This window comes from Daphnia pulicaria, chromosome 2 (genome assembly GCF_021234035.1).
Source record: "Daphnia pulicaria isolate SC F1-1A chromosome 2, SC_F0-13Bv2, whole genome shotgun sequence".
In the NCBI taxonomy this organism is placed as follows: domain Eukaryota; kingdom Metazoa; phylum Arthropoda; class Branchiopoda; order Diplostraca; family Daphniidae; genus Daphnia; species Daphnia pulicaria.
In genome coordinates, this window is record NC_060914.1 from 5,303,782 (window position 1) to 5,329,278 (window position 25,497).

Sequence of the window (25,497 nt, forward strand, 5' to 3'; positions counted from 1 at the left end):
ATCCTGGAATTTTCATATCAATTTGGCTTGAAGAAGGTCTGGATGAAGAGTGCTATCCCATTCATTTACTTCACGATTGAATAAAAGGTCTCACTTTGCCCTTAGTGAAATTTGATGGTTGTGAAGAAAAAAATCCCAAACGAGAATATGTTATCATTCCCTTACTTTCATCAAAAGTAGTTATTGTGATACTGGTATATTTTTCCGTTGAAACCTTATGTACGTATTTAATATTTTGAAATATGTGTCCAATATATCTAAAATAAAATATTGGGCGTTCATAAGGTTTACTCTGTTTCTCTAGCAATTTTTGCCCGTCTATGTCGATGATTGTAGTCCCAATATTGTTTAGAAACCGTTATACGCTACTCACAAGATATCGAAATACATGGGTAGGGAGAGCATAGCTTTGACTTAAAAATCAAACACAAATATTGTTTAAGTGATTTTTTTTGTTCTATATGTAGATGATTTGTAGTCCAGATATTGTCTAGAAACGGCTATTCTTTTCCAACAAAACCTTGTTTTTAAGCAAACATTTTGCAAATAATGCAGCTCGAATTGCAATGTAGAAAAATGTGCCATTTCGAAAATCACAGATTTAAGTGTTTGCTGTAGTGCTGTATGCAGAATCCGCATAAAAATTAGGACATTTGACATTTTAAAAGCATAAAACCTCAAATATCTGTTTCAAATATATGAATAATACGTGTCTTACCCACTTCCAACATACGATTAGAAAAACGATATGGGAAATACAGAAAAAATATACGTAAATATACAGTCCTAGTTGGGATACAAAGACAAACTAATATACTGTGATTATCGTCTCACACTACAGCCTATCAAAGAGTTGTGCAGTGAATCTTATACTATTTGAAATTTAAAAGGCATACATTAGATTTTCAATAAAAAAGGTATGTGATATACAATTTAGCTTCTCCAACTCTCCCATGTGCGACCTGAAGGCGTAAACGTTCTGCTCATATTTCTTCACGAGGACCAACTGATCCTAAAATTATCACTGTACATTTATTCACACGACAAATTGCACAAAAATCAATTTTTGGATGAAGAAGACTTTTAATATAATTGCAGTTAACTTTTCTGTTCTGATCTGTGATCTTGTGTTGAGTATTTCATCGTTTCTCTGATTCTCTCCCTGATTCTCTCCCCTTTTTGACTGTTTGAATTTGAGACTTGTTTGAGTCACATGACAATTCTTTATTTGCTCTTTGCAAGAAACACAAGAATCAGATATAGATAACTACAACGAGCACTGAATAGAAAGATATGGAGGAGGTATTATTATATAGACAGATTTTCTTAACAAGTGTGACGTAAATAACGCATGGAAATACGCATATCTTTTTTAGGAGTCTGAAAGTGAGCGTGGGTCCGAGGAAGAGAGTGATTCAGGTTCAACCAACAGCAACAGTAATGTTCGCCTTCCTCTAAAAGTTGCAAGAGTAGGCTTATATGATGAGAAGGAAACGTTATTCATTTCTGTTTGTAATTTATGTATGTTTTTCAGGTTGAAGATGATTCTGAAAGCTGCGAAGAAGTTTCACAACCCAAATCTTCCTCAAATAAGGTGAAGATGGGTTCACATTCTTTTACCGATGAGTTATTTTATTCATGTTGTAATTTTCAACTCTTTGCAGGCCAAAGCTAAAAGCACAAAAAGAAAGAAGAAAACTCGTGCCAGCTCACGTTTCCTTGAGAGATGGAAACAAATCCCTGAATTTAAAACATGGCTGCAATCACGCCACAATCCTAATAGGAATATAAGTACTGCCTACTGTACTGCTTGTTCAACGTATTGAACTCAAAGAAGGATCTGCAAAAACATTCAAATACTCAAAAGCACATTGTTGCAATGGAAACGGTTGCTAATTGTTCGAAAGAAACCCAACGTCTGTTTCAATACGTAAACAGTGGTGAAGACAAGAAAATTGTTTTAGCAACCATCCGGCTGTGCCTTTTGATTGCCGAGAAGAATTTGTCATTCAACCTCATCGACTGGCTGATTCCAACGTTAAAAGCATCATTACCAGACAGCATAATTTTGGAAAAAAGTTATGATGAGTCGCACTAAGTGTGGCAGTGTTATGAGATTTGGTGAATATTCCCTTATTCATTTGTATTTTGAAAATCAGTACAACAATAACAATATTTCTTTCTTATTTAGGAATCGGGAGCTTTTTGATTTTGACATTACTGGAAACACTGAATTCCACACCGTGATCTTAAGTTATCGACGAGACCACCGATGTTTCCGTCAGTGCAGCCCTTGCAATAGTAGCACAGTTTTACAGTGCTAAAGACAAGCGTCTCATGGTTAGTCTGATAGAAATAGCGAACTGTTGCGATGCTACTGCCACCGGTATAACCGACACTGTTTTTGAAGTTTTTTAGAAGGTGGGCTTGAAAACTAGCATGCTAGTTGGTTTTTGCGCCGACACCTGCAATGCAATGTTTGGTGCACACCACTCTGTGGCAAAAATCCTTCGTGAAAAAATTCCATTGTAACTGTGAAGTGCAACTGTCACATGAGTCATTTATGTTCACAAAAAGCATCGCTTGAATTGCCCAAAATTTGTGAAGACGTGGTTCGTGGAACATGCAGTCATTTTTCTCGTAGTCCGAAAAGGCGAGAAGCGTTCAAACGATTTCAAAAACTCGTCGAATGCGAAGAACACATGCTGGTATCATCAGGTCAAACGCGATGGCTAACTCTGGAGTACGCATATATATGTGTGTTAGAACAGTACGATGCGCTGGTGGATAATGTTCGCGAACTGTGTGAGACAGACCCAACGACTGCAAATGACGTGATTTTGTGTGGACTGGAAGATCATATTATCAAAATCTACCTGGAATGCATGAGCTACTCTTTAAACCAATTTAACGAGTTCAACACCCTGTTTGGTTGGCGGAGATATAGGCCCGATCGAAATAGGCCCCGACGAAATAGGCCCGGCCAATAGGCCCGGACGAAATAGGCCCCTACGAAATAGGCCCACTTTATAAATATTTTTAAAGTGGGCCTATTTCTCCGTCAAAGTGGGCCTATTTCTCCCAATTATTTCTAAGTTCCATAAGGTACTCTGAAATATTTTATAAAAACATTCGACCTATTCTACATGAGCGAGAAGGCGGAATAATCTGCGAGAGATCCGCCACCGTATATATTCATTGCCGTAGCTCAAACCACGATGAGTGATTTCACACATTGCCGTTTCGTTTTTCACATGTTAGGCAGCTGATTCCCGTCTTTATTTTTTGATGAACGTATTCCCCTTGATCTTAACTGTAAAACTCATTTGTTCAAACGTCGTTTTCACTTATTAACTATCGCTAATTTAAAAAAATGAACAAATTTCCGTGTTTTCTTCGCCATTTATTTGTTCCGTAGCTCGATCCCCCCTTCAGCGGCTCAGCCTTGAACGCGTCTCTCCCCTTTCAGCGGCTCAGCCTTGAACGCGTCTCCCCCCTCTACCTATGCCAGTACTCAGGTGAAGTAGGAAATGAACATGTTTGATGAAATAAATCTTACGGATTGATTTCAAACATATCCATAACAATTTCATGTTTTTTTTTTAAGCAACAAACGCATATCACTTTTAAGTTTCTTGTTTTATGGGGCTGACGCGAGGTGCTGCTCAAGCCGGCCAGAAGGGTGGTCGAGCGGGGGAGGCTGCACGCACTCATGGGAGAGGGGTGAGTGAAGGGGGGTTTACCTGGGCCATACCATACACGCCCATGTTTTCCCTTCTCCGTATATGTTAAAGGATGGACTAGTAGTTAGCAACTCGGGCTATGAATCTCAAGCGCCGGTGTTCGAATCTCGGCCATGTCGATAAAGATTTTTATTTACAAAATATTTTAGAAAATTAATAGCTCAACAGCATAAAGCGGTGTGGAACTATCCTGGCGAAATTGATGGTTTTTTCTTTTTTTAATTGATTTAATATACAGCACGAAAAGGAAATTTCTATTATAGTTGAATACCAAATGTGGTTTTGAAGATTTTCATCTATCGGTGATAGTAGCGTCACTAGCGTGGTTCAATAGCGTCATGAAGATGGCGTCATCTGCTCATCGTCAACTTCAGCGTTTAATTTACAAATAAGAAATAGAAATCTTATAAAAAAATTAAAATAGCTTCAAGATGTGTACATTTTATTTTTAATCATTTTAAAATTTGAATTGCAATTTTCGTTACATTTGATCTGTAAGAATTCGATTCTGAATCATTCTCATTTCAAATCGATTCACACACATAGCAGACGCTAACACATCAAGCGTCATCAATAGCGTGGTCTATGGTGCAATGCTATCACTGGAGTAAGGCGTTTATCTTCTATTCGGGTATGTTAGAGAACTCTTATCATGTTATTTTCAATCTTTAGTTTCTAATATTGTAATTATCAACTTGTGTGGATAGGTAGCGTCATGATTGGCCTACCCTGATGGCGTCATGATCGCTGCTGATTGCCTTTCAAATAGGTTTTCAGCATTCTGCTTACACCTTTGGCATAGAGTCACATATTTCACAATCCAACATCAATTGGTACCAACAGCAGCCCTTCTCTCCATCATCCAGAAGGGTCTGAGATCAGTGTTGGAGATGTGTGTGACAATTTTAATATGATGAAATTTATCTACCACCAAATTTTTACTCTTATGTTTTTGTTTTTCAGGATGGTTCGGAACAACCCATGGAAAGCTTATCACTCATTGATGCTGTGATGCCTGATGTTGTTGCAAGTCGTCAACAGCAAACCCAGAACAAACAGAAACCACAAGTGGTAAAGACAGAACCACCAAATTCCAATGGAGATGAACCCATGCATTCCAATCGTAAGATAGTCACTACTTTTTTTTGATCCCCTGAACTGCTTACTTATTTTCCCTTCAACTATTTAATGAAGGCTGGGAAGAGGAAACAGGAGTAGAGATACCTGCCAGCAAATCTACTGTACTTCGTGGCCATGAATCTGAAGTTTTCATCTGTCTGCGCCTGAACCCAACAACATTCAGAAGGGTGGAACTGAAGTTCCGAGCAACAAAGATGTCACCTCACTTGACTGGTATGTAAGTTTTGCTATGTAATGCTATGTGTAATGTAATGTGTATGTAAGCAAGTGCTTTTGACGGAAGTGTAAGTTTGGTTTTACTATTTCATTCGATTTGTTTTAATTTTATTTCATTTCAAGGTATTTGCTGGGATAACTGAACAGAAGTTTTAAAGAAAGACTGAAACAATTGACCTTGAATGAGAATGCAAATACCTTGAAATGAAATAAAATTAAAACAAATCGAATGAAATAGTAAAACCAAACTTACACTTCCGTCAAAAGCACTTGCTTACATACACATTACATTACACATAGCATTACATAGCAAAACTTACATACCAGTCAAGTGAGGTGACATCTTTGTTGCTCGGAACTTCAGTTCCACCCTTCTGAATGTTGTTGGGTTCAGGCGCAGACAGATGAAAACTTCAGATTCATGGCCACGAAGTACAGTAGATTTGCTGGCAGGTATCTCTACTCCTGTTTCCTCTTCCCAGCCTTCATTAAATAGTTGAAGGGAAAATAAGTAAGCAGTTCAGGGGATCAAAAAAAAGTAGTGACTATCTTACGATTGGAATGCATGGGTTCATCTCCATTGGAATTTGGTGGTTCTGTCTTTACCACTTGTGGTTTCTGTTTGTTCTGGGTTTGCTGTTGACGACTTGCAACAACATCAGGCATCACAGCATCAATGAGTGATAAGCTTTCCATGGGTTGTTCCGAACCATCCTGAAAAACAAAAACATAAGAGTAAAAATTTGGTGGTAGATAAATTTCATCATATTAAAATTGTCACACACATCTCCAACACTGATCTCAGACCCTTCTGGATGATGGAGAGAAGGGCTGCTGTTGGTACCAATTGATGTTGGATTGTGAAATATGTGACTCTATGCCAAAGGTGTAAGCAGAATGCTGAAAACCTATTTGAAAGGCAATCAGCAGCGATCATGACGCCATCAGGGTAGGCCAATCATGACGCTACCTATCCACACAAGTTGATAATTACAATATTAGAAACTAAAGATTGAAAATAACATGATAAGAGTTCTCTAACATACCCGAATAGAAGATAAACGCCTTACTCCAGTGATAGCATTGCACCATAGACCACGCTATTGATGACGCTTGATGTGTTAGCGTCTGCTATGTGTGTGAATCGATTTGAAATGAGAATGATTCAGAATCGAATTCTTACAGATCAAATGTAACGAAAATTGCAATTCAAATTTTAAAATGATTAAAAATAAAATGTACACATCTTGAAGCTATTTTAATTTTTTTATAAGATTTCTATTTCTTATTTGTAAATTAAACGCTGAAGTTGACGATGAGCAGATGACGCCATCTTCATGACGCTATTGAACCACGCTAGTGACGCTACTATCACCGATAGATGAAAATCTTCAAAACCACATTTGGTATTCAACTATAATAGAAATTTCCTTTTCGTGCTGTATATTAAATCAATTAAAAAAAGAAAAAACCATCAATTTCGCCAGGATAGTTCCACACCGCTTTATGCTGTTGAGCTATTAATTTTCTAAAATATTTTGTAAATAAAAATCTTTATCGACATGGCCGAGATTCGAACACCGGCGCTTGAGATTCATAGCCCGAGTTGCTAACTACTAGTCCATCCTTTAACATATACGGAGAAGGGAAAACATGGGCGTGTATGGTATGGCCCAGGTAAACCCCCCTTCACTCACCCCTCTCCCATGAGTGCGTGCAGCCTCCCCCGCTCGACCACCCTTCTGGCCGGCTTGAGCAGCACCTCGCGTCAGCCCCATAAAACAAGAAACTTAAAAGTGATATGCGTTTGTTGCTTAAAAAAAAAACATGAAATTGTTATGGATATGTTTGAAATCAATCCGTAAGATTTATTTCATCAAACATGTTCATTTCCTACTTCACCTGAGTACTGGCATAGGTAGAGGGGGGAGACGCGTTCAAGGCTGAGCCGCTGAAAGGGGAGAGACGCGTTCAAGGCTGAGCCGCTGAAGGGGGGATCGAGCTACGGAACAAATAAATGGCGAAGAAAACACGGAAATTTGTTCATTTTTTTAAATTAGCGATAGTTAATAAGTGAAAACGACGTTTGAACAAATGAGTTTTACAGTTAAGATCAAGGGGAATACGTTCATCAAAAAATAAAGACGGGAATCAGCTGCCTAACATGTGAAAAACGAAACGGCAATGTGTGAAATCACTCATCGTGGTTTGAGCTACGGCAATGAATATATACGGTGGCGGATCTCTCGCAGATTATTCCGCCTTCTCGCTCATGTAGAATAGGTCGAATGTTTTTATAAAATATTTCAGAGTACCTTATGGAACTTAGAAATAATTGGGAGAAATAGGCCCACTTTGACGGAGAAATAGGCCCACTTTAAAAATATTTATAAAGTGGGCCTATTTCGTAGGGGCCTATTTCGTCCGGGCCTATTTGCCGGGCCTATTTCGTCGGGGCCTATTTCGACCGGGCCTATATCTCCGGCTTCCCTCTGTTTCAGTCATAAATCCCTTTCTTTCATTTGATAAAACGAGAAAACAGCAGACTGATCAATGTTTTCGCTCGCAATTTCATGGAAGAGAAATATGTGAATTCGGTGAACCCTTTACTTCTGAATCCGTTGGAAAGTGTTAAGTACTTGCCAGAGCATGAAATTTATCTTGATAGGTCCATTTCTTATTATTTTAATATGCATGCTTTGACAACTAATGAACTGAAATCTATTTTCTCTATAAATCAAGGAGTGAGAGCTGCAGAATCGGTATTCGACTTACAACTCGAAACGAGGAATCCTTTTCCAAATATGACTGGATCAAACACACAAGAGACATCAAGTATTTTTAATTAAGCGTATTTTAAAGCACATTTTCTTATGTCTTTCGATGTCTTTAGCGACCGTGGCAATCCAGCCATTAAGTCAACATGATGCTTCACAACAAAGGACGAAAATTGAAAAATTGGAGAGGGATCTAAAGACTCTGCGTCACAATTGCAGAAGATGGTACACTGTTGCTATCCGACAACTTCAAGAAAGATTTGATTTCAGGGATCTTATCTACGAGATTACGGAGCTGCTTGATCCACTGAATACCAAATCGTTGAAACCAAATTCTCTGACTTTATTATTCGGGCGATTTCCAAACTTAAACACCATGTGTAATCGCCAAAAGGCGGACAACGAATGGCGTGACCATGCTTCCCTCCCACCTTCTTTATTCAAAGTTGAAACTTCAGATGAAGTTAAAAAGTTGTCAGTTGAATCGTATGGTCAACACGTACGTGCTCCCGCAGTTACCGTCAAATATCCGGGTCGAACTATAAGCTGAGCTTGCATAAATACGGGATGAGATAACCACTGCATATGTGGAATTCGGGCGAGTAAAAACTGAAGACGAGAGACAAGTTGAATGAATCAACTTCATGGTACGATACAGGCCTCTTAAAGAAACTGAAAAATCTTTTATGCCGTTGCTCATAATGGCGGCTAAGACAGATCTCAAACGAATACGAGGTTATCCAATGTTAGGTAAAGGTAAGTCGTCAGTCCACCACTGGCTCCGATGCACAGCGCAGTGCCTAAAATTCAGGTTACCCAACTGAAATTCTCGGGAAAAGCCCTCAAGTACCACGGGAGGTGACAAATGTGAACACTACCCACAACAGCTTGGCGTGCGTGGCTACCAAGAAAATCACGACAACCACGGAAAGCTTCAAGCTTTTCAGGGGAAGTTACGAAGGCATCTCTAAGTGTTAGCTGACAGATTTAGTAACCCGATTCATGTCATCGAGGCACACGAAGCACTGCTTAGGCAAGCCGCAAGTAAGCCATTACCAGCCGACTGATCAGCAGCACAACTACGAGAAGAACACTATCTCACAACGGAATAAATAATGTGATCTCTACTGAACTCTATCACAGAGAGGTTTAGATTTGGTATGAGGATCAACAATGTACCAAACCTAGACCAAGTTCTGATGCGTTCTGAAGCAGCTCAAAACGCTGAAAAAAGACAGATAATGATGGATGACGAACAATGCCTACACTGTCTAGGAAAGGGTCGCCTATATCACGACTGTCAGACAACTTAAGCTTTTAATTACTGCCAAGCCATGTCACATGAAACAGTACTCCGTACGCTAAAAAGAAAAGGCCGATCGTCCGGTCCAAGACAACAAAGCACACGAATTCAAATCTTATCGATGGAAATTGGCAACCGGGGTCGCTCTCTAAGACCCAAACCGAGACCGTTTGTACAAATGCGAACAACTCAGTCTAGAGTCTCACAGAAAAGAAATGATCACGAAAGAACCGTTGAACGAGAAAGAAAAGGTCAGTGAACGGTCAGTGAACGGCGAATTTCTTGAGCAAGCAAATTGCTCTATGTTTTTATATTGAATTGCCGGTAGGTATACTAATTTAAGCACCTTTCCCCCTTTTTAGATTTTTTTGCGCTTTTCCATTCTCTTCTTCCCTTCCTTTCCCTCTTTCAACTTTCCAACCAGGACGAACAAAATTAGAGGAACTGTAAGCTTCCTCAGCTATACCTTCTGTCAATAAAAAAAACATATAGAACCATTTGCCTGCCCAAAAAATTAACACGCCTGACTATATAACTTTTTTAACGGCATTTTCTATATTATTAACCAAAAAGAAATGAGATGACAACATGGACAGGCAATTCCGGCTGTTGTTTCTAGAAAGATAACAGTGGTTGATGGAATGTGTCCTGAAAGAAATATTGAAACGAACGCACCTCGTTTACCAGAAGTCAACTTTTTTCACGATTGAAAAAAAGAAGCTTATCTGCAAATTAATTTTGTAATGCGATATTACTGTGTTTATCGATCCAAGCGGTTGGTAGTGTCATTTCGAATCAAATTCAGCTTGCGTTGTGGCGTAACGATCAAAAGCTTCTGCTTTTTAGAAAGGCCCTTTAATTTGGCAAATTTTGTGTAAACAGTTTTCAAAACATAAAAGTAACAAAGAATGTAAGTTGGTACGGTAAAATGTTTTGCGAAATCTTCGGATTTCGGCACAATCTTTATGAGTTATTGTTACTTTGGTAAAAATACACGTCGACGTTTTGAATGAATGGTTACTAAATTTGTCGATTTTATGGCAGAAATAATGTAAAACTCTGAAAAACTTCGAGGAATGTATAAATTGCGTCGACCGTTTCATCTTTGGTAAGGACATTCTGAACAAGTTGCCTTCTATTTCCTTTTTTATTGCTTCTTATATCATCAACAACCCTCACAAATGGTTGTCGCTTTCAAAAAAAAGATTGTAAAGGAAATAGCCGGTATTTGCTGTCCTATAAGTGCCATATATCTCTTTGACATTACCATAGGTTTTGTACGTTTTTTGCTGCTTATCCAGCTGTTTGTAAATTTTCTCCATCAGCGTTGTGTGAAACTTATACGACATACATCCCTTTCGTCTACTGTAACGTCATTAGAGTATTAACCGTAGCTTTCCACTCTTTTACCATTTTCCGATTATAATATTGGAAAATTAGGAATATGCTTGTATACTGGCAAGTTTTTACATTTTATTAATACCATGTCAAGGTTTGTTTTAATATAATTTGATTTTTGCTGATAAAATTAGAACAAAACTTGACTTTCAGTAGATTTTAATATTTTGGGGTTGGGCATCTGCAGAAAGTGTGTTTTTTGAGAAAGCATGAGCTTAAGGTGAAATGTCAAAAACATATTTTCACTGAATTACTCTGTTTGCGCAATTAAGATGAATTATTTAGACTTACTTTTTCCAAGCGTTAGTTGTTACATGTTGCTCAGAAAACGGATGGTTTTCTATGAGCTACGTTCGTTGCGCAATATTTATAAAATTCTCTGGTTTAAGTGACAACTGAAACTGAATCCGTAAGGGGACTCTGGGGTTTAATAGGAAAAAACGACTCTGAAATGCGAACTTCGGAGAAAAACACTTTATCTCTATTATTATTATTTGTCTATTATCTATTATTTGTCGATCTCTGTTTAAGTATTTTTATTTATGGAGGTCTCTTACAAGGTTAATCTAAGACCCCATTGCGGCCAGATAGATGTTTGGGTCGTTTTATCCCACTCTTGTAGCTGATCCAGAAAAAGTAAATCTTAAGGTTATTTTGCGTGTTGTGATATTTTATTGGTAAAATTTACCCATGAAAAAACCACGGATTAGAATAGGCATTTCTTATAAGGTCATTGAACGATCGATGGCTCACCTCCATCACATTGTTTGCTTGGTTGGCGTAAAAAACGAGTCTCTGCAGGCCGATTCGTTCTAGCCAGAAAGAGAGAATGTAAATCTTTTACTGTTACCAATTTTATTGTAATGTTACAATCACTTGCTATTGCTGATTGTAGAGGTTAGGCAGCCTATATATAGTATTCTTCGGTTACCGTTTAAAAATAGCTTGTCCCTCTCCCCTGATTTGACAGCTTGACATGACACAGACGTGCATTTTGTTATCTAAGATTATAATCTTGCTAAATACATTAATATTCTAAATCTGACATTTGCTTGTTTCTCTAAACTTAACAAATTACCGAGGACATGGCCTGCAAAATCGCCAGATCGTAAAGTCTCATACAGGAAGCCTGGGCTTGGAAATTCTTCCAGTCTGTTCTAAACCAACTTCTATTAGACGATGAAGAAAAGCTTCATAAAAAGCATGGATTTTTCGGTTCATGAGAAAACGCCACTTGTATGCCCTACAATCAATAAAAATAAATCCTTTCATAAGCATATCGAGATTTTATTTAACACAATTTTGTTGAGTTGATTGTCGTTGTTCATTCGTTCGTTGTTCATTGTCGACAACCACCTGCTGAACAAAAAAGCATTATTTACCGTCTTGAAAGATAATTTGAAGATATTTTGACATTTGAAGACGTACCAAATTGCTAGAATCCTCTTCGTAAAATGTCGCATCCAGGAAAACATTCATCCGAAGAAAAACACATTCACTTCTTTAAATCCGTACGCTACGTGGTAGACCTACTGCGAATCAACAAAAATTGAATAGTCAGACAGAGAAAACCTTGCATGATGGGTACTGTATGATCGTACAGAATTCAATGCTTTGGAACTATTCTTGCAGCAATGCAGGTCAAAAGATTTTTTATGAATTATCATTCTGGGTAGTGCAGGGAAGTACCTTTGAAGCAATCAAACGTCGTATTTCCTTCCAAAATCCACATGGTCGCCATGCAAACGACTATCCAAGATCGTTTGAACAGGTTTTTAAAGGATTTGGCGGGCACAGGGTAGTCGATGTACTCATTCGATATTTTCCAAATCCAAGTCTAAAAGAAACTTAGTTCTTTACAACAAGATGTAAAATACTTCAATGGAAACTGGATGACCTTGAAATCAATTTTGTAAATTTCTAATGTACAGTATCCTGCATGGAAATCGGGACACCGATTTTTGTTGTAAATCCATCTAGCGGTACATAAAATAATGAAATTGTAAATCCATCTAGCGGTGCATAAAATAATGAAACATGACAACGGCAGTTTGAAGTCCTATGCTCGTCTGCTATTGCAAAAGCTAATGAGCTCACCCAAACAATTGTAGCTGGACGTTTATCTGTTGTTTTCGTGTGTCATATCTCGGAATGGACTATTTCCATCGCACTCTAGTCACACAACTTGGTGCTATACACATTTTCTACCATGTAAAGGTAACTAGATATACTTATTCCTAAAGTTCAATGAAATAATAATGTTGTGTTTCATGCTAGGGGAATAGCTTACGAAAGTAGTATGCAGTAAAATGAGAAGGCTTGTAATTTTTATGTGAAGTCAAGTCTCAGCAAGGGTAAATGTAGTCTATTCATTTTCAATACTCTTTCAAAATTCTAAAGTCCCTTATAAAAAAGGTAATTGAAAAATTAGACACTGCATTATCCACTTCACTGCAGAAGTGTCAGTCGGTGTCACCCTACACAATCAAGATTGTTTTTTGTGTCCATCCGTTAAGTCAAAGAAGGAAGTCCCTGTGGTAGACAATAATCAAGATGTGAAAACCTCATCAGCACAGGAGGAAAAGCCGAGCATCTTTATTTTGACATTATTCACAGACATCAGTATCCATCCTGAGGTAATCTAACCAGCTTCTCCTCTTAATTTAAACAAGAATGAAATATGTGTTATCTAATGCAGGTATTGAACAACATCATCCGTGGCTGATGAGGACTGTGACATGTCAATGGAGGGCTGCATCTTGTTGTGGCTAGCAACTTGGGACTTTGCAGTGGTTGAATAGACGAATTCTTGTCGAATACCCTTGATTGACTAACGTTACCCAAACACATGTTGTTACAAATCGACGATGTTCTACCTAAGGAGATTCAAGGTATCCTTACCTGTTGCTCGCCCATCCCTTCGCTCGTTCGTTAGCATTTACTTCATCTCCATGGAATCATATTAAAAGCAAGAGAGATGCCTCTCGCCACTCTACAACATCACGGCCAGCCAGTAGAAAAGCAATGAGAAGTTGAAGTCAAGTTAATTTTTTCGATGGTTCGTTTGATGTTTGCAGATGCTGTTTTCAATCGTTGTTTTTTCCGTTCTTCTACTTTTGTCGGATTTGTTGTGCTATGTCTTTTAGGTGTGCTGCAGGTTTGGGTCAGTTCTTGTTCTGCGAGTGACTTGTCCCAGTGTTAGCTGTGATTCATAGGGTTGAGTCACATAATCTGGTGAGTTGGGAGTTGCATAGTTGAATTGCATAGTTGGTGAGTTGCGAGTTCAAATGATTAATTAAATGGTTATTTGTTTGAAATTCACGCCAAATGAAATTGAAGCATGTTGTAAGTGAAGAAAACCATGCTTTGCCTTTTCATTCAAGTAAAGAACGTTGAAAATACTGATTAAACATGAGAATGTTAAATTTATCACCATCCATCCATATGGTGGGAATTGAGCACGATAACCACAATGCAATAATAATATATTAATTTGGTTTTGATATAACAATAAAGATATATTTATCAAATAAGGATTTAGAATCTTAACTTAAAATTTGACCGTTAAGACTAAAGCTTTTTTCTCTTCATTGTAACCTATTCTGTCACCAAAATATTACCAACAGAAGGAATTTTTATGTTCGGATTATATACAGGGTACTATACTGGACAATAACCGGAAAAAATCGGCTGATTGTTTGTTCAAAACTGAAATACAAGTAGGTTAAACAAGCTGGCCGTTACATGTGGAAACAATGTTCGAATTCGGAATATTTCGGAATACTTCGAAGGTCATTCGCGAATTAATTCGACTGAAAATGTACTGGAGTGGTGGCCAAAAACAACTGACATGCAGTAAGGTTATGCTGTTACTATTGCTGTCAAAATAATCAACGTCATCGACTGAATATACATATCTCTAGATAAAAAAGCCTTTATTCAATCAAAAAAAACAATTTTATACAGAGATACAAACAGGAGCTTTTCTCTATCGGGGGAATAAACTTATGTGAAGATTTACCACTTTTAAGTAACTGTAGAGGGATTACAAGGGGATCGTGACACTTCAGGAATTCTAGTGTTTTTTAATGAACATCACGATGACCTTCAACTTACGAAAGCACTAACTCAGACAACTGAAACTTGAAAACGGACATTTCTTTCTTTTAATACACTAGCAGACTGCAGTAAAATACAAACAACTTCACGTACCGCTATTTCAATCAAGCCAAATCTGCAGCAAGTTTCAGCTTTCCCCCGCCACGGTTCAAATTAGTCGACTAGCCGCACGACTTTTGACTATGCGGATACGAAGCAATTTGAAAAAGCTCTATACAATCAAAGTGTTTAGGGAAGAGCTTTACGAAAAAAAAATGTATTTAGTGTCTACGAATTTTACATATGCAGAATTAGATTTTTTTTTATTAGCGGGCTTTTGGGCTTGAAAGTGAAATACAAGGAAAATAAATTATCGAAATTTTCTATAAAATTTTGTACAGTTGAACCGGCGAAGCTAAGATAAACAAAGACTACGACAAACATAGACAAAGCTACCAGACAAACAAATCCGAGGCACTATGAACATGGAATTTCAATGTCTTGAGTTGACATTTTATTTAGCTCTTGCTTTAATGCTCAGAAGGGCTGACTTTCCAAGTTCAAATCTTGATTAGATCCCAAAAAAATACTTATGGTATACAACCACCGTTTTTAACTTTTAAAATAACTAAAACTTACATACTCAAAGTACACATTGACAAATCCTTGAGATTAACATTGATCTCAAATACTACTTCTTGGACCACATAAAGAAATATAGTCTCATGGACCAATTGGCTGCGCTTAAAATCCATGTGCGAAAAGCTGTCAAGACATCGATTCTGGATTTAAGATCATCAGAAAGATTTTGATACAATAGCCTCCCACGATACAATTTGTTTAGACCAATTTAAGTGGGGCAAATAGTGTCATCCCATCTGGCTGGGTGCAGCCAAAGTTACTCCTTACAGCTTAACTAGATAAAGTTAGATTTCGGTAAATAATTAAATTTAATTGAGTTACTAACCTTTCGGTACAGATGCCAATTATGTACAACGATGCAAGAAAAATTGTAGGAAGGTTATCAGATCAGACCCAGTTCTTTTAGCATTTCACGATCCAAGTCACACAGCTCCAATAAATTCGTTTCTCTCTTGTGGATATCATAGCGTTCTTTCACCAGAGGGTTTTTTGTAGAAAAATCAGCAATTGCGATTAATTGCTCCTCAGTACAAACCATCTTTAGTTCTTTACTGAGTGTTAAGAGCCTTGGTAAACGAATGGGTAATACCCATTCGTCTACTTACGTACCCATACGTGCTTCATTGCGTGTGTTGCGCCTAGAAAGTCTCAATCATTTCATGTTTCCGTCCTACGTCGTTCTGTGTCATCTTCTTTCGATGAATCTTCATTTCATCTGCGGTCATAGGGTTCTCATCCACACCTTTCAGTGACTGATTCATCTTCATTTCCTCACCAACCCGTAGCAATCTTGGCACGTTGAAGCGTCGTTTGTTGCTTATGTTTCTGTTAGCGTCTAGGGTATAGTTGAATTATTCCACACTCTCCCCATGGAAGCTTGCTTCAATAATTCCCCAGCTGACGTAGCATAGTCACCGAACAAACTTTGTTTTTCAGAGAAGTCAGCATCTATGATAGAGGCTTCTACTTCCAGAGGGTGCAGACATTGAATTGCTCTTGTGGTTTTACAGGTGCTCCGTCTTCATAAGCTGCATAAGCAGGAGTTTGACTTGTCTTAATTGCATGTCTTTACCGTAGACTAGTTCCGTGACCTGTCCTACTAGCTAATTGATTCTTTTCCTGTTCGTCTCGAACGCTATCACCACTTGACCGAGTTGGATCGGCTTGACATGATTTGTAGTGACGTAGTTACGATTCAAGTCTCTGAGGTAGTATGCGTGGAATACTAACCACCAAAATGCTACTAATTGTCTACGTTCAGTTTCCCTCTTCGTTATATGCTATGCGTTTGAGCTTAGTTCTGAGTCCTCTTTCAGAGGTACAGCATCCATTTGATTTACGAAACCACCTTTAATGAGCTGGTTCGGCGTTATTGAGTATCGATGGTCGGTGACGAAAAGTAGAGGTATTTTGTTCACTATGTCGATCGCCTACCTCTGTTATGACTGTACAGAACATATCGTACTCATCTGTTAAGGATTAAATGTCTTGTGCAATGTCAGCTTCACTGTCCTGACCATTCTTTCCCAAAACCGTAAGTAGAGTCTTGGTTAGACTCCCCATACAATATTGTTCTTTAACATGTAAGTCCCGACTGATTCGTTTGAAAACATTCGCTTCAGTTTCTTAGCGGCACATTTGAACTCTTTTGCGTTGTCTGAAGTTAATATCTTTCTTGCCGACCCTTTAGAGCGCAGAACCGTCGGAAAGCGTTTAGAATTTCTGCGATGCTCTTTTTTCCACGTGATTTTTAGGTGGACTGCTCTAGTAGAAGCGCACGTGAACAACAAAATATACACCTGCTTCTTCTGTACAGTCATTTGAGGGTTCATGTGCTGATATTTATAATTTACATTCCCTGATACGCCTGGCACTTCACTGGTGTTAAGTACCGTGGGACCGATTGACGGCTCGTGTACCAAGACCTCAAAGGAACCAGTAAGTCCAGTAACCGAGAATGGGTCTTCAATTCTGATTCTCTGGGCTGGTAAGTCTGCGCGGACTTCATCGCAAGTAGGCGCGTTTTGTCTTTGACAGGGTACGGATCGATCTAGGATCTTCCGTATGACTTGTACATGTCTAGGTAGCCAGTAATCGACTTTGACTGTGATTGTAATGTCGTTTATACCTAAGTGACATGTTTAATGTTGATGAATTTCTCTTAACAGGACCTCTGTAAGGTAATGTTCTGGTGGTAGTAGAACTAACGCGTCCTGCTCCTGGTAGGTCAGGTATTGCCTTTGTCTACCGGTGCAACGTATCACCTTATTTACCGCGTCATAATATGGTTTGAGCTTGCGGAAAATCTTGTTTGGCGGTTTTTTATGATCTAATATTGCCTTGAAATCATCGGGGTATGATTCCCTTTGAACTTGACTTATGAAATCAAGTTTCGCTTGGTACAGCTCGTGAGGCAAAAGTCTCATAAAATTCCTGACTATTGTCTTCCCAAACTCACCAGATTCTGGGTCTATTTCCGCCATCCAATACTTGTCAATTTGAGTTACTTTATTGCTGGTAACTTTTCTTCCGCGGAATGCGTCTATGGCTCGTTTGACCATGGCTCGGATAAGAACCACTCTAGGCCACTCGCTGTATTCCTTGTACCATAACGGATGTATGGGTCTGGTTATGTTTGTTTCAATTAGATTTACTGTCACGTTGAGTGGTTTATACTGCAGAAAATGGTTCAACCAGTCCGGGCCGTTCCCCCACTTTGACTGTGCGAGGTCTTTTAATGTAACTCCCCTAGATAGGAGATCGGCTGGGTTTTGGGAACCCTCGCAGAAATGTTTTTCTGCTCCAAATTCTTGGATTTTTGTGACCCAGTTCTGTACCCAGATTTCTGGTTTTTTGTCTGTGGCTGTGATCCAACAGAGCGAAATTTGGGAGTCCGTTCATGAGACACGTACATGAGTCTTATGCTCTGCTCTATTTTGGGTACATATAGCTTGACCTAGCACTGTGGCCATTACGTTGCTTACCAGTTATAGTCTGGGTATGGTAATCGATTTCCTGGGTAGCGGGGCTACCTTTGACTTGGCGGCGATCAGTGGAATTTTTTGGCCTGGCTTTTCGCATGAAACTGCTCTGTAGGCCGTCTCACTTGCGTCACAAAGATATGAAGCTCACTCGGCTTTATTTCGTCGATCCGCGTCCACCGTGGGATCTTTATCTGACCTAGGTTGTCAAGCCCGGAGATGAACTTCTCCCAGACTTCCGTTGATTCAGAGCTTATGAGCTGGCAACACTAAATTTCTAACATCCAAGTAGTCTGCATAGATCGCTTTCCTTTAATCATTGTCGGATTGATGAGTCCCAGAGGATCATACATTCTGAGCGCTAGGCTTATAACAGTTGTCTTTTAGTTAGCCCGTCTTTTATTCTTTCTGCTTCGCTTATGATGCGATCAGCGCTGAAAGAGAATTCGTCTGTCCGTGGGTTCCAGAGAATATCCAGCGCCTTCTTATTGGTATTCTTATAGATTTAATCGATACCAAGCTTGGAGGGTTCGTCTGAGAATTTGAACTATCCCCGTAGAATTTCTTTAAGCTCAGGCAAGTTAGTCGTCGTTTTGCAAAGCTTCATCTTAATCTCCCAGAGAATTTTGAATACTAGACGAATATTTTCCGCTGCTCCTTGTGGGCTTTTTTCTCCCCCAATCCAATCGTAGACATAGATCTGGTCGAGGACTCTGGATGTTATGCTTGGATGTTGTGTCTCGTACTTCTCTAGGTGTTTAGTGAGAACAACCCTAAGGATAAATGAACTTGAGGTCAGCCAGAACGATAGTCTTTTCCAGCAATAGACTTTAAAGGTGGGATTCTCTGCGTTCAGATCGTCTACCCATATGAATCTTACTATCTGACAATGGTCAGGGTGTATCAGGATTTGCAGAAACGCCTTCTCGCCCTCTTCTTGCTTTTCGGGGCGGAACCTCATAAGGATCCCCATGATATGTGTTTTCATGTTAGGTCCTACTTCTAGATTGGCATTGAAGCTTCGCATTCCCTTATGATGGACGGACCCATCGAAGACAGGTCTCACCTTAGTGGTTTCTGCTTGTTCTCGGAATACTGGCCTATGTGGGACCATAGCTAGAGGCCCATTATATTCTGGGTTTGCTTCTTCGATGAAACCATCCCTGATGTATACAAAACACAGAAATCTATTCCATCGGGAAACTGTTTAGCTACTACAGCTCACATAGTAGCTATTCAGGAGATCATAGGTAAACATCGACATGGGCTAAAGGTTGGAGATCTTTTTCTATAGGACAAAATGAATTACGATGCGGTTCGTCACCTTTCGAAGCCAGGCATTCGTGAATTATTGTTGCAATATGTGCCAAAACCTGAAGGGACTTGTTTTTATCTTAAAATTATGGATAGTTTAACATCCAGTTATCTCGATAAGAAAGTTCCCCCTTTAGATCGTGTTTACAAAATAAACGCATCAGTTTGTTTATCAATCAGGCAACCACTTTATTACTTCAAATGCATATTTATGTGCGGAGATAAGTGCTCATGCATTTGTGATGTTGATAAGTAAGCTAAGATGAGATAGCAATCCAAAACTCTTTAAGCCGTGGCTATTTTCAAGTCAACCGTGTGAATCTTACTTTAAACCTTGCTGTTCATTAAACTCCGGTAGGAAGCACGAAATTAAATTTTACCCTACTAGATTTAATTTATACTCGTTGCAAAAAAGTTGATGTGTCCCTACGTTTAACTGGACTTTGACTTTCCGACAACATATCGTATATCTAAGACATACTAAAACCTTGAGCGATACGGTGGTTCTGAAGAAATTTATGTGTGCAATATACTACCATCAATAGATGAGATTAGGGTAACAATGGAGAGAGTGAGTTCAGACGCAAAGGCAGCTTTGATGAGACTTGGTGTTGATGTAGCCGATCCTGACGATCAGGTGTTTAATTTTGATTTACTATTAGCTTCCAGATTAAACGAACCATTAGAGAATCCTGCACCAACAGAAGATGATATAAACGAATTTCACGAATGTCAGAGGTTCAATACGAGGGCGACCCATTAGATAACAATGTACTATATGAATATAAGCAAAGTCTTCTCAATGTGATCTGTCATTTAATTTCCTCTGATGGTAATTTAAATGACTACTCAACAATCCTTGAAAAGTGTCTCGTGAGAAACTGTGCTGCAAACAGTACAAGACTCCACAATGAACCAGAAGCTTTAATTCATTCTAGTCCATTCGTTGTTGTTACCAGAAGTAACGGTTGTCAAGTCGCTTCAAAAAAAAGAACTCGTATGGATGTGTGAAAATGGGGTTAAAAAGCAAAGTAACGATTGATTTAAGCGGGTAACTCAGGGACATAACTTTTTGTTAGCGAAAAAAATAATTTTTCGAGTAGTGGAAAAGAGAAAAGTCAGGATAGGATATTTGTGTCTGATTCTGTTCTGGAAAAAGAAAAAATCTAGAGTTTTGGTTGGACATGTACTGTCTTTGAGTTTAATAGATGCTTAAAAAAACGATGAAGCCAATTTATGATTGGAAGGAAGGAGATAAAAATGTTGGTGTTATATGTGATCATAGGTTTAATCTAGATCATACAAGGCAACAAATTTCAGGTCAGTTAATTGAACAAGCAATGTTTTCTCATGGATTGTACCCTTTTGAATATTATGTTTGCAATCTACCTTCCGTAAGTTTCTCTGTTACTTAAAATAAATCTGATGTAGGGGAGAACGGGGCTATGTGGGACATGGGGCTACATGGGACATCACAGTTTAGAGCATGTTCCCGTAATTTTGTTAAAATAATTTTTTTACCAAAATGAGGCATGGTAAATGCTCAAATCAGCTTTCCCTAGGAAATTTATAAATACATCTATAAAATTTTAAATAAAAATATCGTTTATTATTGTTGATAAGAAGATTTTCAATTCAAGTGAATTTCCATCCATGAGTTGGAAATGGGAGACATGGCCAAAGAAAATCCTTTCATCCTGACCAACAATCTTGTAAAAAATTTATTAAAATAAATGTATTACATCCCCGCCATTGTCAACAAAGCGTATCTTTAATCTGCTGTATCTTTCAACATTAAAGCTGGATTCCTACAGGCCGGAATCTAGTATTGGCACGTTAGTGATTTTCCATTTCGTTATCGTTACCGTTAAGTTAACGAGAGAACTCAACTAACGATCGTTCGTTAACGCCTTAATAACGTTAACGATAACGCGTCGTTAACGTGCGTTAATGAGACTCGTTACCGTTATTTTTCTTGACAAAAAAATGGCTGTAGTTTAACTTTAGCATTATCTTGAATGTTTGTATTGTTTAAATCAAATCAATTATCAAACAAAAGCTGAAAAAAAATGACAATTTAAGAAAAAAAAATATATCTGCATTTTTGATTTGACATTTGACTGATTGGAGAGATTTTCATTGTCGTAACGTGTGGTACGATTGAATGTGCAATGAGGCAATTGGGATTGAGCGAAATGACGGAATGGGTTGGGACTTGGAAGTATTTCTTCAGAAAAGGAGTGGCCTAAGAAGATCCTTATTACAGGATAAGAAAACTTTTGTCGCAAGATTTTCCCCTGTTGTCCTGTTTTTTCGTCCAACTGTTTGCTAGCCGGCAACTGAAAAGCCCCGTTCCGACGATACTGGTGACGCCGGAATAGCCAACAGACTCAGTGAGAGTCTTTGAAGAAAGGGAAATCTAAGTTGTTGTTCTTCTTTCGTCCAAAACAAAATTGAATTGATCTGAATATGATCAGTCGTAGAAGCAATTTCAGAGTGGGAAGAAAAGTTTAAGAAATCAATTAATTCCATTTCAATAGCGCAGTGGCCTTGGACGTCGTTGTTAAATTTAAATCCGTCCCCCTCTGAAATTTTGGAAAGTGAAGATGATGATCGACTACCAGCATTGGCACTAATAGTCTTCTGGTACAGTCGTCGAAAAGAATTTTGAAATAAATTGTTTGGTACATCTTCTTCCGTTGTTCTTCTTCCTTCCCTGTCATTCTCGGAAACTGGTTTCGAAGAGTAGGGGATTCCCATTTGTTTTGCAAGTTTAACAACATTCGTAATTGCCACGTTACGCAAAGCAGAATCGTTGATTACAAAAAAATTGTAGTTTGGATCTAACATGGTAGATACCAAGTATGTGGGATCGAAATTTGACGACGAAGGGACGGTTATAAAATCAAATCTTCTTTTCAGGTCAGCTAGCATAGCCTTAGATACTAGTTTCAAACCCACGACTTCATCAGAGGCTTCTAAATTAAGCTTCAATTCTTCAATTGTTGGGAATGCTGCTGAAAATGTCACATATTTGCTTCCACTAACCAGCTGGGTGTAGAGTGCAAATGAGGCCAATAAATCCACTATGGACTTCAACATCTCCCAGTCAGAATTAGACAATCCATCCCAGCCTAGCTCTTCCCAGACTTCGTTCACATACTTTCGCACTTGAGTGAGGCGATCGAATACAAGGAAGTTGGACGACCACCTTGTTGAGCAATCACCAATGAGTTTCTTGTTGCATTTTTCGATCAACATTGGGGTGGCTTTTGAGTAGGTGTTAAATTTACTCACAAGCTTTTTTGCGCTTGAAATGACTTTAACAAAGGCGGGAACGGATCCTGTTAAATTGGACAATGAGTTTGACTTAAATTTGTCAAATATTGCCATGACCAGTTGCAGCATATGGCTTATGCAGGGTTTCCTTGAGAGTTCTTCTAGGTCTTCAGCTGATGAACCCGAGCTTGTCTGATTTGTGAATGTTCGCAGTGAATCAGTAAGTTGATTTTCAAATTGCTGATATTCAACCTCCTCATTTTCTATGTTGATCTCAAGGGTATCTTCATTAAAGAGCTCAACAGAAATGTTTGAACAATCGTCGGAATCAGGGTCAGTGTTTGAATCTGAGCGTGAAAAAAATTTATGAAATACTTTCCAGAGTTATAAATGTAAACAAAATAGGGAAAATGCCTCGTCTGTTCTGATCATCATCTGAATATAAGCTATCGTCTTCTGATTCCTTGTTACTTTCGTTCACCACAGACTCAATAATCTCTTCCATGTGGTTAGATCGGACTACTTTGAACGCCTTTACCATGTTGTTCCCATTATCAGTAACAATAATGGGAACTTTTAACTCCCATTCCTGAAACGTCTCTTTCACAAGTTTGCCAATCGCATCCCCGGTGTGGGGAGGTGGGAAAGGAATCAATTCAATAAAAGCTTCCTCAAGTGTCTTATCAGCTGAGACGTAGTGAACAGTAATGCGTAATAAACGAGAGGTATTACGTAAGTGAGGATACGTTAAAGTATGCAGTGGTCAATGTAAACAACATTACCTAAATAGGACGATGTAAGTCCTTTTTTCGTCCAAATATCGGCAGTAGAAAGAGGCTCTGTTAACGGAGCATTTTTCGGCCCCGTTAACTAACGAATAACGTTAATTTTTTTCGTTATTTAAAAAATAAATAGTATGCAAAAAATAGGAAAATTTACGTGCCAACCCTACCGGAATCCCTTTATTTTACCATAATGGTTTCCATACAGGAGCAAACTACAACACTGGCTATGCTACGAATAGAGTCTTGAAATTTCTGTCTTTACCGATGAAAGAGTTATGTCATCTTTTACTGAGCCACTTACATTACAATTGGCATTTTTCCGGATGAAGTGGAGTGTGATTTGAAGCCTGATCTGGGACTTTTTGTGGAGCCTGATTTAGAGCCTACATTTTCTAGGTTCACGTTCATGAATAAACACTTAGCATGTGAGCACTGGCAAATTCTATTCAGCAGCTACAGCTCCCAGCCATTTTGTAAATATTTTATGTTAAAGACGTGCGTTTGGTTTTCAATTACGGTATGGGAAAAAAATCTAAAAAAAGTAATCAGTGCATCTACTATAAACAAATCGAATTGTATATTTGGATAATATTGCTGACGGTTGACTGTTTCTAATTACAAAATCCATGTTGATATTCAATTTCGTCCAATAAGAAATTGTAAAAAAAGTAAGGATACGACCTGCTTTTATATCGACTTAGTAGTCTGTACGCGATTTCCGTAAAGATTGTGTTTTCAGAAATTATATTGTTAACTCAAAGGTATCTGTGACAAAAACAAACAAAAATAATAAAGGTATTTCTTTTAGTTTATTCTCATTCGGTTACAACCATAGTATTCCTTTCCATCACAAGTCTAGATCCAATTGTCTTACGTTCAACCACATTGAGGGTAGATTCTCTGGGTTCTGTATTCCGGGGCAGAATTTTATGTCCACACCAACAGTTTTTATTTAAAAGATTCGATTCTGCCCCCATTGCAGTTAGTTCTATTCCAATGATTTTATCCATCCTGCGGATATCATAGAGTCCATCTAAATTTCTACTTCTTTTTCCCATGCATATGTTTTCTGTAAGTATTTTGCAGTGTGCTAGCTATTAAACTTCCCAGGAAATCTAGCCTAGGTATAGTAACTGAACTTGTTTAGCTGGGTGCCACTCTTGCTTTTACCGCAATAAATGCAATTATCTCTCCTTGGAATAGGTATGTACTGCCGCTTATGCTTTCTCGCTAGCATCACAGAAAATGTGCTTCTCGCTCGTCCCAATTTTTACTATTCCTGTCTATCTACTGATCCAAATTTCTTTCATTACCTCTAATCTGTCTATGAACTTATTCCATTCTTTCTATGTTGAGTTGAAACGTATTCGTCTAACTTTGTAAGTTCACTTCATAATTTATGCATGCTTAACCTTGCTTTCATGGTTGCTGAAAGCTTGAACATCATTTAGTCAATGGAATTATGGCTTCTTTGAATATATTTTCTGTCCACACTATCGGTTCTGTCACTACAACAACATCGTCCTCACTACCCATCCAGTCATCCACCAATAGCTGTTTTTCTAGCCCATTCACTCTGTCTGGGTATTTGTCTTCATACGAGCTCAAGTGATGTGTGATACCGCTCATAAAAAAAATGATTCAGGTCAAGCCGAAGGAAATTCTTTTTCATTTTTAATGCACGATTTTTTTGTCTTTACTTGCTGGGAAAGATCACCATAGAAATATCACCATTTGTGAATGATCCTCGTTTAGCTCTTGTATCAAGAATGTCATTTTAATGTCTAATGTTCATCTTATTTTGTTCCGCCTAAATCTCAT

General features: G+C 38.4%; 2 protein-coding genes and 2 long non-coding RNA genes across 4 annotated transcripts; 2 read left to right on the plus strand and 2 right to left on the minus strand.

The window, feature by feature from the left end:
* The first annotated feature begins 4,253 nt into the window (after positions 1–4,253).
* LOC124327862 (F-box-like/WD repeat-containing protein TBL1XR1-A) lies at positions 4,254–5,276 on the plus strand. The gene is made up of 5 exons (XM_046786882.1): positions 4,254–4,374; positions 4,451–4,635; positions 4,707–4,866; positions 4,938–5,096; positions 5,223–5,276. The coding sequence occupies exons 3-5, from the start codon at positions 4,725–4,727 to the stop codon at positions 5,240–5,242; spliced, it is 321 nt and encodes a 106-aa protein (XP_046642838.1). The 5' UTR covers positions 4,254–4,374; positions 4,451–4,635; positions 4,707–4,724; the 3' UTR covers positions 5,243–5,276.
* Positions 5,277–5,425: 149 nt separating this feature from the next.
* Positions 5,426–6,265, minus strand: LOC124327864. The gene is made up of 4 exons (XR_006916227.1): positions 6,146–6,265; positions 5,885–6,069; positions 5,654–5,813; positions 5,426–5,582 (listed from the first exon to the last, which is right to left on the minus strand). It is a non-coding gene; the product is annotated as an uncharacterized LOC124327864 (long non-coding RNA).
* A 6,415-nt stretch (positions 6,266–12,680) lies between these two features.
* LOC124327448 lies at positions 12,681–13,405 on the plus strand. The gene is made up of 4 exons (XR_006916156.1): positions 12,681–12,794; positions 12,855–12,931; positions 12,993–13,213; positions 13,276–13,405. It is a non-coding gene; the product is annotated as an uncharacterized LOC124327448 (long non-coding RNA).
* A 5,440-nt stretch (positions 13,406–18,845) lies between these two features.
* LOC124326952 lies at positions 18,846–19,412 on the minus strand. The gene has a single exon (XM_046785665.1). The coding sequence runs from the start codon at positions 19,410–19,412 to the stop codon at positions 18,846–18,848; it is 567 nt and encodes a 188-aa protein (XP_046641621.1).
* Positions 19,413–25,497: the final 6,085 nt, after the last annotated feature.